The sequence below is a fragment of the Bos indicus x Bos taurus genome, chromosome 10, assembly GCF_003369695.1.
Source record: "Bos indicus x Bos taurus breed Angus x Brahman F1 hybrid chromosome 10, Bos_hybrid_MaternalHap_v2.0, whole genome shotgun sequence".
Lineage (NCBI taxonomy): Eukaryota > Metazoa > Chordata > Mammalia > Artiodactyla > Bovidae > Bos > Bos indicus x Bos taurus.
In genome coordinates, this window is record NC_040085.1 from 79,845,220 (window position 1) to 79,861,964 (window position 16,745).

Genomic DNA, 16,745 nt, shown 5'->3' on the forward strand with positions numbered 1-16,745 from the left:
GTCCATTCTGAAGGAGATCAGCCCTGGGATTTCTTTGAAAGGACTGATGCTAAAGCTGAAACTCCAGTACTTTGGCTACCTCATGTGAAGAGTTGACTCATTGGAAAAGACTCTGATGCTGGGAGGGATTGGGAACAGGAGGAGAAGGGGACGACAGAGGATGAGATGGCTGGATGGCATCACTGACTCGATGACGTGAGTCTGGGTGAACTCCGGGAGTTGGTGATGGACAGGGAGGCCTGGAGTGCTGCAATTCATGGGGTTGCAAAGAATCGAACACGACTGAGTGACTCAACTGAACTGAAGGGAACTTTTCATGCAAAGATGGGCTCAATAGAAGACAGAAATGGTATGGACCTAACAAAAGCAGAAGATATTAAGAAGAGGTGGCAAGAATATTCAGAACTATACAAAAAAGATCTTCACAACCCAGATAATCACAATGGTATGATCACTCACCTAGAGCCAGACATCCTGGAATGCAAAGTCAAGTGGGTCTTAGGAAGCATCACTACAAACAAAGCTAGTGGAGATGATGGAATTCCAGGTGAGCTATTTCAAATCCTTACAAATGATGCTGTGAAAGTGCTGCACTCAATATGCCAGCAAATTTGGTAAACTCAGCAGTGGCCACAGAACTGGAAAAGGTCAGTTTTCATTCCAATCCCAAATAAAGGCAATGCCAAAGAATGCTCAAACGACCGCACAATTGCAGTCATCTCACACGCTAGTAAAGCTGAAAATTCCCCAAGCCAGGCTTTAACAGTATGTGAACTGTGAACTTCCAGATGTTCAAGCTGGTTTTAGAAAAGGCAGACGAACCAGAGATCAAATTGCCAACATTTGTTGGACTATTGAAAAAGCAAGAGAGTTCCAGAAAAACATCTATTTCTGCTTTATTGACTATGCTAAAGCCTTTGACTGTGTGGATTACCACAAACTGTGGAAAATTCTGAAAGAGATGGGAATACCAGACCACCTGACCTGCCTCTTGAGAAACCTGTATGCAGGTCAGGAAGCAACAGTTAGAACTGGACATGGAACAACAGACTGGTTCCAAATAGGAAAAGGAGTACGTCAAGGCTGTATATTGCCACCCTGCCTATTTAACTTATATGCAGAGTACATCATGAGAAACGCTGGGCTGGATGAAGCGTAAGCTGGAATCAAGATTGCCAGGAGAAATATCAATAACCTCAGATATGCAGATGACACCACCCTTATGGCAGAAAGCAAAGAAGAACTAAAGAGCCTCTTGATGAAAATGAAAGAGGAGAGTGAAAAAGTTGGCATAAAGCTCAACATTCAGAAACTAAGATCATGGCATCCGGTCCCATCACTTCATGGCAGATAGATGGGGAAACGGTGGAAACAGTGACAGACTTGATTTTTTGGAGCTCCAAAGTCACTGCAGATGGTGACTTCAGCCATGAAATTAAAAGATGCTTACTCCTTGGAAGAAAAGTTATGACCAACCTAGATAGCATATTGAAAAGCAGAGACATTACTTTGCCAACAAAGGTCCGTCTAGTCAAGGCTATGGTTTTTCCAGTTGTCATGTATGGATGTGAGAGTTGGACTGTAAAGAAAGCTGAGCACCGAAGAATTAATGCTTTTGAACTGTGGTGTTGGAGAAGACTCTTGAGAGTCCCTTGGACTGCAAGGAGGTCATACCAGTCCATCCTAAAGGAAATCAATCCTGAATATTTATTGGAAGGACTGATGCTGAAGCTGAAACTCCAGTAGTTTGGCCACGTGATGTGAAGTGACTCATTTGAAAAGACCCTGATGCAGGGAAAGATTGAAGGCAGGAGGAGAAGGGGACGACAGAGGATGAGATGGTTGGATGGCATCTCTGACTTAATGGACTTGAGTTAAAGTAAACTCCCAGGAGTTGTTGATGGACAGGGAAGCCTGGCGGGCTGCGTCCATGGGGTTGCAAAAAGTTGGACACGACTGAGCATCTGAACTGAACTGAGAAGTCTTGCTCATGCCCCTTCCCATTTTTCCTTATCCCAAGGTAACCACTATACCAACTTTTACGTGATAGGTTACTTTTGCCTATTTCTGAAATTTGTATTTTGGTAAATGGACTCATGCTATGTGTACTCTTTTAAGTCTGGCATCTTTTACGTGACATTTTATTATTGTGAGATTCATTAGTGTTGTTCATTCTCATTCCTATACAGTATTTTATTGTATGAATATACCACAATCTGTTTATCCATTCTAATTTGATGGTCATTTAAGTTTTTGGCATAACACTGCATTGTTTCTTTGGTGCTATATATGTCCCTTTAGATATGCACGTGTGTATGTGTGCATGTGTGTTTGTACTTAATTTTGTTTAGATGTATACACCAAGGATTAGAATTGCTTTGTCATAGGAGTATGAATAATATTGTACTTTGATAAATATGGTCAGTTTTCCAAAGTGGTTGTGTCAGTTTATACTCTCATCATCAGTGTTTCTGTACTGCAATTTTTTTATCCCCTCATCAACACTTGGTATTAATGAACTTTTAAATTTTAGTAATCTTGGTGGGTGTTTAGTCATACTGTAATATGGATTTAATTTATATTTCCCTGATGACGAATGAAATTGACTTCTATTTGATTATCATTCAGTTGGATTTCCTCTTTTGTGAAATGCTGGTTCAAGTCTTTTTCCTGTTTTTCTGTTGGGTTATGTTTTTTTTCTTACTGGCTTGTGGGAGTTCTTTATATAGACTAGATACCAGTTCTTTGTATATCCTATGTCTAAATTGTCTTGACTGTTTCTCACTCAGCAGCACTTTTTGCATTCTTATCCTTCAGGATACTAGAAAACTATTAGTCTTCACTATTCCATCTAGATGGTCCAGTGGAACCTTTTTATTTTTTTTAATTTAAAAGTAACTTTATAAATAACGTACAGAAGTACGAATAAAGGGATAAGGAAAACAACTTACCAGAAGTTTTAATAAAACTTTAAAAGAATAAAAATCCTTGCATCAAGTAAATTTTGGCACAGAAACATTATAGAAGATGAAATAATTGTGTCATGTATTCTTTGAGCAAAGCAAAATGGTCTAGGTTCTTGCCAAAGATACATGAGGAAGTCTTTCTGTTTAATAGCTGGATGACAATGCCATATTTCCTTTCTGTCCTTAGAAATATATTGTTCACATCCTCTCTCGAGTTTGAGAATATTTATCTAGAATATTGTCATCCAAGGACTCTTTAGAGATTCGCTTGTATGATTAATTTCACGTTTTTATTAGAACCTGGAGTATAGCTGTCTGCATTTATCTTTACTTCATCTAATAATTTTGACACAACTTTCTCTTACACTTTTCTTTGTCAGGATATGAAAATTTCTCAGTTCTCAATTGTGGTCAATGAAGCCTAAAAGCAAACTGCAATATTTGGGCGATCCAGGAGGGGCGACGACTCATTTCACAGTTTTGTCGTTCCTTTGCTGTCTTTATATTCTAACCTTTAGCGTAGTTGGGGATAAGTGATAAGTAATGATGAATAATAATGAATTCTAGGATAAGCAAATCACAAAATATTTCATTATATAGAAAAAAAGTCACTGAAGATCCCGTAATATGTCTTAGATTTATGAAAGAATTCAATGAACCTATATTGTAATTGCAAGATAGTTCTGTTTTTCAAAAGGTGAATTTTCTCTCTGTTCTTAGGAAGGCCTGTAAGAGATAAAGTCATGAACTATCAGTCCTTAAAAACAACTGTTTAAAAAAAATTTAAAAACTAAAATTGGATCCAGTGAGCTGAAATGAACCCTAAGAGTTAATGATATCTTTTGATTAATAGATATTCTTGGTTTTTTAATTTAGTAGTCTAATTTACTGATCTTTTCTTTATGATTTGTGCTTTTTCATGTCCTGTTTAAGAAATCTTTGCTTACTCTAAGGTCATAAATATGTTATTGTATTTTGTCTTTTATTGTTTTACCTTTTATTTTAAAATCAACAATCCATATAGAATTGGTTTTTGGTTTTTTTTTTTGGTTAACGTATGGTAAGAGACAGGGTATAAAGTTCATTGTTTTCCATGTGGCTGTCAAGTTGACTCCAGTACCATCTACTGAAAAAAAGCATCCTTTTCTTACTGCTTGGCAGTGTCTCCTTCATCATAAGTGAATACATGTGTAGATTTGTCTGTGGACTCTCTCTTTGGTCTGTTTGTCCTTCCACCAGTGTCATATAGTTTCAATTTCTGTAGCTTCAGAGTGAATCCTGCCATCTCTTAGTGTGCGTCCTCCAGGTCTGTGTTTCTAGATCAGGGGTGACCAAACTGTTTCTGGAAAGGGCCGGGTGGTAAATGTTTTTCGGTTTTGTGGGCCACATTTAGTCTCTTTCAAACATTTTTCTTTGTTCCTTTCTTTAGCCTATAAAATGTTTTTAAAATTACTGTTAACTGGGTTTGACCCATGGGCCGTAGCTTGCTGACCCCTGATCTAGATTATCTTAACTATTCTTGGTCCTTTCTATTTCCCCTATAATGTAAGCAGCTTGTCAGTTTAAAAAAAAAAAACTGGTGGAATTTTGATGAACATCGTATAGATTCTATTGATGATATTGAGGAAGAACTGACATTTTTATAATATCAAGGTTTCAGATCAGTTTTACCCACTTGTTGTTAGTTTTAGGATTGGAAATATGACCTCTTCCATTCTGTAACTGTTAGCAAGGGGCTATTAATACCATACTTTTTCTTAATTCTTCCATTTTCATGGCTGTTTCTGTTTATGATTACTTCTCTTTGGAATTTTGATTTTAAGATCTTAGTTATACATATTAGAAAATGGCATTTGACGTGAAAACCAAAAGGGCAGGCATTTGATTCCAGAATTTAGCATCTTGTGATTACCATGATCTGCTGATGTGAGTGTGTTTATATAAATATTGTGATAATCAGACATTATTATCTTGTTTAAGGGTATTTATATTTCTATATCCCTCTTAAGTTTTTGTACCCAATTTGGATTATATTTTTTGTATCGCATTTTGAAATTTTTGTTCCTAGTTCTAATGGTCTCATGCCTAGTTTTAGGATTTTCTTTAATGTTTACAGTAAATATTTAATGACATAGATACTTACAAATGAAGCTAAGAGGAAAAAAAAACAGGATTAAATTTATCTTTTAGAAGTTTCTGAAATACCTAACTATACAAGCAAAACTTTTCAAAATATTTAAACCCCAGATATTTGCCTCTTTTTCATTTCGTCTAGCCAGTGTGCATTGCATGTGCTTTGTGTGATTGAGCAGATGTGTGCTGTTTGTACTTTATTTTCAATACATTTTTATATGTCAAAAAGGTCATAATATTTCATTGTGTTCATGTGAAGATGGCTTATTTTTGTACATATGTTTAATATGAGTAACTTTTAATATATTTGTTCCAAGGGCCGAAAAGTTCTTTACTTTTATAAATCAAAAAGGTTTTGATAGTTTGACATTTTGTAACATCCTTGAACTTTGAAAAATTGGTTGCCATTTGTATGTAGTGTTGAAAGTATATTTCAGTTGGTTTAACATATTTCTGACCACCAAAATAAAAATAAAATGATGTTGCTTGGCTGCTGGTCAGCAATTTAATGTGAAAGCAAAACACCCTCCCCTTTCATGGACACTGTATTATATATGCAGACGTGAGGTTTACACAAGTGATTTCATTACCTTTTACAGCTTTTCTGCCTTGTTCATTTCTTTATTTTCACACCTTTTAGTGCTTCCTGCTTCCTTTATCCTTTCCTCTGGCCTTTGCACGTGCTCTGCTCTCTGTTCTTAATCCCTTTTATGTCATCTTTTGCTTTATCGATTCCTGTTTTTCCTGCCCTGGGGATGGGACTTCTACAGTTAATGTGTTGAGAACCTTCAGTGAGTCAGACATTGGGAATACTTCAGTGAGCAAGACCAGCATGCCCCACATTTATCAAATTCTGTTCTGATTGCTGATTTACTTGTCTCATTCTTCTTACAGACTATGAACTCCTTGCGGTTAGGTATCAAGTTATTTACAGCAGTAACACAATACTTGACAATTAGTAGGGGTTCAATAAATGTTGCATATGCCAAATATCTCAGTTATGGGTAAAATTCTCAGGGCATTCACAGTTTAGTTAGAAAATAGTTTATTCATTCTGAAGTTGATTATAATACTACCTAACATATTAAAGAATGTTCTTATACTGATTTGTGTATTGTGTATAGTCTTCTCTTACAGCTGATAGGAGCTAATAATTCCTGAATTGAATACAGAACAGATGATTTTACACATCTTTAATGGCCTAACGTGTTACTCTAGGCATTTTAATAAATTGATGAATGTAACTTCAAGAAAAGGAACCAAATCATCACAAAGCCTGAAATGGCATACTTTTTTCCTTCATAAATATATGGTCTCTATCCTTAGCATTGAGACATACTGTTTTTTTGGCTGGGTCATGCAGCTTGAGGGGTATTAGTTCCCCAACCAGGGAACAAAGTGGAAGCATGGCATCCTAACCTGGACTTCCTGTGGTGTACCTTTGACCAGCAGTTGGTCAGCTCCTTTCCCCTTTGTCCAGCAATAGCTGTGTCAAGCCTTCATTATTTTGCATAGACATTCTGTGCTATTGCTGCCTTCTCTGTCTCAGCAAACATTATTTCTCTTTGTATCCTTAATTTTTCTCCTTGCCCGAGAATCAAGGCTTTCAGGCCCAGTGAAATTTACTTCTCTGCCTTACCACTACTTCAGTTGCCATCCTCATAGTTCTTGTGGTCTCAGAAGAAGCCCTTTTCCTGGTTAAAGCTAACACTCTTTGTGTGTCTGTTAAATCCATTGTTAATAAAAATGATACATACATATAATTTTTTTAAAAATCAAGAGAAACAACTGCCCACTGCTCCAAACCACTGTCAATGTGTTTCCTAAGGACAGCTTCTAATTCTTCAGCTGTTTCTTTTGGTAATTACCTTATAGTACTAAAGAATGTGCTGTTCCTTTTGTCATTTATACATTTTAGATACTACTTATTTACTTCCTGTTCTGATAGGTAAAATTTAGTTCTTCTACTATTCTGTAACCCCATTTGCCCAATGATATTTATATCATTATTCTAAAATAAATCAGTAAGTAATGTTGTTCATAGAGGTAAGCAGTATACTGTGATTACCTTTTCTTTAGTGTAGTAACCTTTTTTTTTTTAGAATTTCCAGTTGCTGTTCTTCTTGCAACATCTTTAAATAATCCTCTTAACTCCGGTCCCCAAAGCGACATCTTTTTCTCTTGAGCTCTCTCTCCCAAATTCATGCATCCTCTTGCTTTTACCTGGGTTGGTTGGCTGCTCTGAAGATCTGTCATATGGCTATTATTCTGTCATTTCCTTTGACTCTTATTCTAGATTGGATTCACGGTTTGTTGAGTCTCATGGCTTTCTGTTTGTGGTGTAGTGCCTCTTTTTCCTGGAGTGCTTGTTCAATTAACTAAAAAATTGTGGGTTGGAAGTAAGTTCCCTGAATTCTTGTATGCCTGAAAATGTTTTAATCTAACCTCACACTTGATGAATAATTTGAATATATAATTTGAGGTTGAATATATTTTATTATAATTTATTTAAACTAAAAAGCAAAAGAAAATAAAAAGTTTACCCATTTCTCCCACCTCCCACACCCCACCTCTGGCAACTATCAATGTGTTCTCTGTATCTAAGAGCTTGGTTTTTTAATTAATTAAATTTTTTTCTAAGATTCCACGTCTAAGAGAGGTCATATGGTATGCCTTTCTCTGACTTATTTAACTTAGTTAGCATAATTCCCTGGTGGTCCATTTATATTGTCACAAATGGCAAGATTTCATTCTTGTAACATTCCATCTAATGTATATGCTACATCTTCTTTGTCCATTCATTCATCAGTGGACACATCAGTTGTTCCCGTATCTTGGCTATTTTAAGTAGTGCCGCGGTGAACATGGCGGGGCGCTGAGGGGCATGTGTCTTTTTGAATTAGTTTTTTCGTTTTCTTCTCCAGTAAATACCCAGAAATGGAATTGCTGGGTCATATGATATTTCTATTTTTAGTTTTTCAAAGAGCCTCCATACTGTTTACCATAGTAGCTACACCAATTTACATTCCCACCAACAGTGCACAAGGGTTCCATTTTCTCTGTATCCTTACCAATGCATGTTATTTCTAGTCTTTTTGACAATAGCCTTTCTAACAAGTGTGAAGTAGCATCTCATTGTGGTTTTGATTTGCATTTCCGTTATTGGTGTAGGGCATCTTTTCACGTATCTCTTGGCCATCTGTATGTCTGCTTTGGAAAAATGTCTGTTTAGATCTTCTGCTCATTTTAAAATCAGGTTGTTTCATATTTTGCTATTGAGTTGTATGAGTTCTTTCTGTATTTTGGAATTAGCCCTTTATCAGATACATGAACTCGCTCAGTCATGTCTGATTCTTCGTGATTCCATGAACTGTAGTCTGTCAGGCTCCTCTATCCATGGAATTTCCCAGGCAAGAATACTGGAGTGGGTTGCCATTTCCTTCTCTAGGGGATCTTCCAGACCAGGGGATCGAACCCAAATCTCCCACTTTGCAAGCCGACTCTTTACCAGCTGAGCCACCAGGGAAGCCCATCAGATACATGATTTGCAAATATTTTTTACCATTCAGTAGGCTGCCATTTCATTTTAGTGATGGTTTGCTTCACTGAGCAGAAGCTTTTTAGTTTGATGCAGTCCTACTTGTTGATGTAGGCCTGCTTTCGTTTCTTTGCTTTTGATGTTTAGAATCAAAAAATCATTGCCAAGACCTATGTCAAGGAGCCTACTGCCTTTTGTTTCTTCTAGAAGTTTCATGATTTCAGGTCTTACACTTTTATCCATTTTGAGTTAATTTTTGTGTATGATATACAGTAGTAGTTCAGTTTCATTCTTTTGCATGTGGCTGTCTGTTCTCAGTAACATTCATTTAAGAGACTATCCTATCTCCATTGTATATTCTTGGCTCCTTTGTCATGAATTAGGTGACTGCATGCTCCTGGGTTTGTTTTTGGGTGCTCTCTTCTGTTCCATTGATATGTATGTTTGTTTTTGTACCAGTGCCATAGTATTTAATAGTTTCCAGTTCAGTTCAGTCGCTCAGTTGTGTCCAACTCTTTGTGACCCCATGGACTGCAGCACACCAGGCCTCCCTGGCATCACCAACTCGTAGAGTTTACTTAAACTCTTGTCCATTGAAGTTGAACATAATTTAGGATCAGTGTTTAGGGTCAGCAAGCATTCTCTTTTGTTCTGTTACCTAGTATAACTGTTGTGCTGTTCTGATTCATTTCCTTTTTAGATGATTTCTCCCTACTACTAGAAAATTTTTATTTAATCTTCATTATTTTAATATTTTATAGTGGTTTGTATTTGTTCAGTATTATTAACTGTACTGAATACTTAGTGAACTGGACCCTTTCCATCTGGAAATTAGAGTCTAACTCTGGGAAATTTCTTTGTCCTATTTCTTCATTTATTTCTTAATTTTTTCTCTTGTTTTCTGTTTTTCTTTTTCTGGAACCCCTGATTTGTAGGATTTTGAACCGACTATATTTCTTTCTGTTCTCTCTCATTTTGTTAAACTTTCTGAGATACTTCTGGTCCTTTTATTGCCTTTTTTATTTTGAGAATTAAATAATTTCTATAGTTCTGCTTCTGATCCTTTTTTATATATAGCAAATTGTTCTTGATTTACTGATACTATATCTTAAGAATTCTCTCTGAGGATACTAACTTGAGAGTTGTTTATTTTTAAGTTCTCTTCTGCTTTTTTGCATTATTGCTCTTTCTTCCAGATCCATATTCTCTTCCTTTCATTTTGGAGGCATTCCTCAAATATATTGTGATCTTTAGTTGTCCATTTATACTTGAGAGGAAGACAGTGAAACTGATGGGGCACTGTTTATGCATGTGGAGGGGGGCTCATCAATTGTCAAGACTTTGCTGTAGGAGGCCAGAGGATTGTCTGCTAATGCTAGGGGACCCTCAAATTCAGGCATTTAGAGACAATTCAAGCCCAGGGAATGGCTGATCGATGATTTAGAATATGGATTTTAATTTACATCGTTTTAGCCGCAGGTCTTACCTAGTCTTTTCCCCAGCATCCCTGGCATCTGAGAATCCTGACCTTCTCTGGGTTTCTGTGGGCAAGCCAGACCCATTTTGATTGTACCCTCCTCTGCTCCCGGCAGTCTAAACTGCAGCTTCTTCTTGCTCCATGTGTCACCACTCATGTTTGTTCTTTGTCATCTAGAGTTTAAAAACAAAATTCTCATCTGCTGGCTGCCCCTTCTCTCTGTTTATGGTGAGTTTATGCATTTTTAAATTCCTTGTGATGATTCTGTGTCAGCTTGACTGGGCTGAAGTACATTTCCCAGAGTTCTCTTGCTTCTGTGTTTCTGGTTAGGGTGGGTCACAGGGTGGGGGGGATTTTGTATCTAACAGGAAATATTTATCCCTGGACAACCAAAAACCTTCTAACCATTTTCCCAGAAAAGATTATAAAGTCTCTGTTTTTTTTTGTTTTGGGGGAAATCAACTTTGTTCTCCCTAGCTGGCTCACGTCCCCTCTTTGATAGTCTGTGACTGAAATTCTGAGATATAAAGTTAGCTAGTACTAATACATCTTATGTTAGATGATAAGGAAGAAGAATCAGTCAGAAATATCTGACTAATAAATATGTATATATTTAAACATTTCATAGCAAATGTTGAGGAAGAACTACTCTACACACCCATTATTTCTGCAACTGGTCATGTAATTTCAGTTGGTGTTTATAACTACCTTCTTTCTCTACTTAATCCATATTCTCTTTGCTCTCAGCGAGTACCTCAGCTTGTCCAGGTTCCTTGCCTGATGAAGTGTCCCAAACTTTCATTCTTGAAAGGTCTAAGGTATTCTCAGCCCTGCCTGGATTGAGTAATTGTAGTTTTGTCTTGACTTTAGTCATAGGACATGAAAGGTAGTAAGGAGTGTCCTGGAGGATCTCTTCCATTCCAGACATACCCTCACCCTCATTGTATAAAAAGTACCCAATTTCCCCTTGAAAGACAGTATTACTCACCCCAGCCAGTACAGTAATAACTCCCTTCTTTGCCTGTCGATTCAGAACCCAAAGTGGCCAGGTGGCAGTCTGAACTGAAGTTTTAATAGAGTCCTTGTGTTGCCCGATGGAAGCATTCCTCCCTTTGAAACTGAGACTTCCAGATCAGCAAAGCCTAACGTCACAGGGATAGGAAGTAAATATTTTGCTGAAACTGAATTTATTACTCTCATTTATTTCCCTAACTAATGAAAGAAAAACCCTTCTGTTTCTCTTTAGAGGCATGAAAGGCATCACTATCACCTCAGCCAGAAACCTTGGAACCATCCTAGTTCTTCCTTTTCCAGTATTTTAAATCGCACCTGTTAGAAAATTTATCAGCTTTACCTTCCTTCACATCTCTCACTTTTATCTCCTCCTTTTCCTCATTCAGTCACCGTCTTAGAACAGACTTCACTTTCACTTACTTAGACTGTAGAGACAGTGTACCATCAACTTTTCCCACTTATCCATCTGCTACTTTTCTGCTGGAGCAATCTTTTAAAAATAAGATACTTAGCGTCTCTGAGTGCTTAAGGTAATTTCTAACTCTTTGTGCAAGCTCAGTCACTTCAATCATGTCTGACTCTGCGACCCCATGGACACTACAGTCCATGGGAATTCTCTCATGGCAAGAATACTGGAGTGGATTGCCATGCTCTCCTCCAGGGGATCTTCCCGCGTGGCTCTTATGTCCCCTGCATTGGCAGGCAGCTTCTTTAGCACCCACGCCACCTGGGAAGCCCTCTAACTCCTTACCCAGCTGAATTAATTCATCTGTTATAACAGAGATCCAAAGTCCACGGTTTTAACAAGTTGGAGGTTTGTTCTCTTTTAGGACTTATGTGGTGACTCTACAGTGTCAAGAATCCAGATTCCTTCTCATTTGTTACTTTACCATCTCTTATTATGTGGTCCATATCTACATGGTTCAGGATGCCCCACCACCATATCAGAGCCAGCATGAAAAAGAGAATATGAAGAGAAGAATGTGTTCTTCCCTTTAAGTTGACCACTCAGTTCAGTTCAGTCACTCAGTTGTGTCCGACTCTTTGCGACCCCATGAATTGCAGCACGCCAGGCCTCCCTGTCCATCACCAACTCCCGGAGTTCACTCAGACTCACGTCTATCGAGTCAGTGATACCACCCAGCCATCTCATCCTTTGTTGTCCCCTTCTCCTCCTGCCCCCAATCCCTCCCAGCATCAGAGTCTTTTCCAGTGAGTCAACTCTTCGCATGAGGTGGCCAAAGTACTGGAGTTTCAGCTTTAGCATCAGTCCTTCCAAAGAAATCCCAGGGCTGATCTCCTTCAGAATGGACTGGTTTAATCTCCTTGTAGTCCAAGGGACTCTCAAGAGCCTTCTCCAACACCACAGTTCAAAAGCATCAATTCTTCGGCGCTCAGCCTTCTTCACAGTCCAACTCTCACATCTATACATGACCACTGGAAAAATCATTTTCACTGTCAGCTCATTGGGGGCTGCAAGTTCTCCCTGCAAGAGAGTTTGGGAAAGAGAGTCTTTAGTCTGGCTATCCTTATGTCTTGCTAAAAATGGAGAGGTTCAATTACAGTAAGAAAATGGAAATGTGTATTGGAGGAGTACCAGTAGTCTGTGGCGCCGAGGTACACAGGGTCTTCTGGGAGTTGACCTTGCCTGTCCCTTTACCTTACCTCTCCGTGTGCTGCTGTTCCACTCCTTCTTTCCCGGCCGTCCCAGACTTTGTCTCCTCTTTCCTTCAGCCATGCCAAACTGCACTTCCAAACATGCTATGCTGGTATGTGTTTTTCTGCTTTTCCTCATAATACTTCCTTAACCTGAGAAATCCTTGCCACCCACTTGCATCAGCTCCAGTATTCTCTGTTAACCTGGTCTCTGAGAATTTGTTTCTTGAGTTAACTAAAGCATTTTCTGTTATAGAAAGCCTTTATGGGACAACACCACCTTCACTCTCATAGGGTTGACCATTCTCTCCTCTGTTGTCCTTATTATATGCAGATAGATGTTAGTCATTGCATCTTTTGGCAATTATTTACACTTAGATTCTTTCTCTTCTGTTGTAAGCCCTTTGAGGACAAAGAATTGTTCTTTGAGGGCAAAGAACATTTTATTCTTGTATCTCTTGGATTTAGCGTAGTACTCGACAGAGGATATACGCTAAATATTTATCAAATGTGCAAGTGGGTCCATAGCAGAATATCTTGGTCCAGATTTTTAAATGTTGGGGCGTGCTCTTAAGACACAGCTGGCTGCTGTTTTTTAAACTTTTGTCAGTTAGGATGATAATGTTAGCTCCAACAATATTTATACTCATCCTATGTTAACATTGCTAATTGTTTCATTTTTAGGTTTTAGTTATAATTTAACTCTAAAAGTACTCTTAGAATTAGCTATGGGACTTTTTTTTCCCCCTGTTTGACAAGAATGGACTTTTCTGTCTTTATTAAGGCACAATATTAATCATTGCTTTTTAACAATTCAGTGACTTGCTGCAGGAGATTTGTCCTAAGACCTTCTGAGCTCTGCCACCTTAACATAATGGTTCTAAGATATTGGTATCTCAGGATTTGTTTAATGACTAGCAGTCATTTTTGTAAAAAAAATTCTAAGGCAAGATTGCCTTAAATATTTTTACATGGAAAAAAATTTTTTTTCTGCTTTACTGTCTTGAGTAATATCTTTTGTTTTACTTGTAGATTTGATGGTCCTCGAAGATTTGAGGATTTAGGGTCAAGGTGTGAAGGACCGAGACCCAAAGGGCCTCGTTTTGAAGGAAATCGCCCCGATGGGCCAAGACCCAGATATGAAGGTCACCCAGCAGAGGGCACTAAAAGCAAATGGGGAATGATTCCCCGGGGGCCAGCATCTCAGTTCTATATTACCCCCAATACATCCCTCAGCCCTCGACAGAGTGGACCACAGTGGAAAGGCCCCAAACCAACTTTTGGACAGCAACATCAGCAGCAACCTAAGTCACAAGCAGAACCAGGAAACAAAGAACCATTAGCAGACACCAGTAGTAACCAGCAGAAGAATTTTAAAATGCAATCAGCTACATTTCCCATTGCTGCAGATGTAAAGGATGGCAAGGCGGCTCAGTCAAATGAGAATCTAAGCGACTCTCAGCAAGAGCCACCTAAAAGCGAAGTCTCGGAAGGGCCCATAGAGCCTTCTGATTGGGACCAGGATTCTCACAGTATGGAGACTCAAATGGACAAATCCCAAGCTGTTACTCACCCTGTGCCCCTTGCAAATAAAGCTGTACCTTCTCAATCTACTTTTCCCTCAAAAACCGGGGGGATGGAGGGAGGAACAGCAGTAGCAACATCATCATCACTAACTGCAGATAATGATTTTAAACCTTTGGGTATTGGTCTGCCCCATTCAGAAAACAACCAAGATAAAGGGCTACCTCGGCCAGATAACAGAGACAATAGGTTAGAAGGCAATCAAGGCAGCAGCTCATCTTACAGAGGTCCTGGGCAAAGCAGAATGGAAGACACACGGGATAAAGGACTAGTCAGTAGAGATCGAGGCCAGGCAATCAGCCACGGCCCAGGGTTGATCAAGCAAGAAGACTTTCGTGATAAAATGATGGGTAGAAGAGAAGACAGTCGAGAGAAGATGAGCAGAGGAGAAGGCAGCCGGGACAGAGGGCTGGTGAGGCCGGGAAGCACTCGGGAGAAAGTGCCAGGTGGTCTGCAAGGCAGCCAGGACAGAGGTAGAGCTGGCAGCCGAGAAAGGGGACCACCCCGGAGGGCTGGCAGTCAGGAGAGAGGACCCCCTCGAAGACCTGGGAGTAGAGAGAGAGTGCCACCCCGGAGAGCTGGGAGCAGGGAGAGGGGACTGCCTCGAGGGCCTGGTGGTCGGGAGAGGGGACTGGGAAGACCAGAATTTGGTCGTGACAGAGGTCCATTTAGACCAGAACCAGGAGACGGTGGGGAAAAAATGTATCCATATCACCGAGATGAGCCTCCTAGGGCTCCTTGGAACCATGGAGAAGAGAGAGGGCACGAAGAGTTCCCATTAGATGGTAGAAATGCTCCAATGGAACGAGAAAGACTTGATGATTGGGATAGAGAGAGATACTGGAGAGAATGTGAACATGACTATCAAGATGATACTCTAGATCCGTATAACAGAGAGGACAGGTTTTCAGCCCCATCTCGATCTCATGATGGGGATAGACGAGGCCCATGGTGGGATGACTGGGAGAGAGATCAGGATATGGACGAGGACTACAACAGGGAAATGGACAGGGACATGGACAGGGATGTGGACCGCATCGGAAGACCCGTGGATATGTATGATAGAAATTTGGATAATGAGTGGGACAGAGATTATGGGAGACCACTGGATGAACAAGAATCGCAGTTTCGTGAACGAGATATTCCGTCTCTTCCACCTTTACCACCCCTCCCACCTCTCCCACCTATGGATAGATACCGGGATGATAGATGGAGAGAAGAAAGAAACCGAGACCATGGGTATGATCAAGATTTCCGTGATAGGGGTGAGTTGAGGATCCGAGAGTATCCAGAAAGACGAGATATCTGGCGGGAAAAGCGAGATTATATTCCTAACAGAATGGACTGGGAAAGAGAACGATTGTCAGACAGATGGTACCCATCTGATGTGGATAGACATTCCCCCATGGCGGAACATATGCCTTCACATCATTCTTCTGAAATGATGGGGTCGGATGCAAACTTAGACTCTGACCAAGGCCTTGGAGGGGTAATGGTTCTCAGTCAGAGGCAGCATGAAATCATTCTGAAAGCTGCACAAGAACTGAAAATGCTTCGGTAAGTTGACTACTTAAGATCATTTCTTCTAGAACAAGCCACATGCATACTTCTCTTTTTAAAACGATGATGTGATATATTTGAATGGAATCATTTTAAGTTTTTACCACATAATTTTAATTTTAATTTCTAGTCATTGCTGTTTTAGGGTAGGATGGCTGTTTAGGAACTGTGTTAATTATAAACTTATGTCCTGAAAAATGAAAATTTGGTAGCCATTCTTGACTTTTATAGATATGTTGCTGACATGTCATACCTGTGATTATGTCAAGTTCAGACTTCAACTTTCCGGTACTCTGGGTTTCACAGAGCTCGTATGTAAAATCCTTTATTCCCCCCTCTTTGTTACTAGATCTGATAGACTTCATATTTACTAATCTTTGGTATAACTTTGGAAAGTGGTGGAAGGATTTATATTTTTCTCTTTTGAAGCTAAGAATGGTTTACCCGGAAGCAGCCTCAGATTTGTCTAACTATTGATTCTTCCTTTTGGGAATGTTTGATCTTTCATTATAACCAGAAGCAGCTATCTCTGCTTGAGGTTGTTACTTGTTTCTATATAAGCAAATATTTTCTTTGTGAAATGGAGAATAGAATTTAGATTTCTTGACTTACAATCACCTATGTATATAGGTATCTACATAACACTTCCCATTAGTAGCCGTAATAATAAAGGTTAACATTTATTGCACATTTGCTATATACCAGGGACTGTACTAAGTGCTTTGTATGTATTGATTTATGTAATCCTTAGGAGTCACTGACAGATTACAATGAGAAATTACTTTTTGAATAATTTCTTATGAATTAGCAAATTTTT

At 39.0% G+C, this 16,745-nt stretch overlaps 1 protein-coding gene across 2 annotated transcripts in view; it reads left to right on the forward strand.

Moving 5' to 3' along the window:
* The window catches only part of YLPM1 (YLP motif containing 1), a 64,377-nt gene that overhangs the window by 19,192 nt on the left and 28,440 nt on the right, over positions 1–16,745 (forward strand). For both annotated transcript variants that reach the window (XR_003512836.1, XM_027552438.1), the window contains exon 5: positions 13,817–15,925. Coding sequence is in view for 1 of the 2 variants with exons in the window: in XM_027552438.1 (XP_027408239.1) it covers positions 13,817–15,925 (2,109 nt within the window). In the remaining variant the exon portion in view is untranslated. The remainder of the gene's footprint in view (positions 1–13,816; positions 15,926–16,745) is intronic.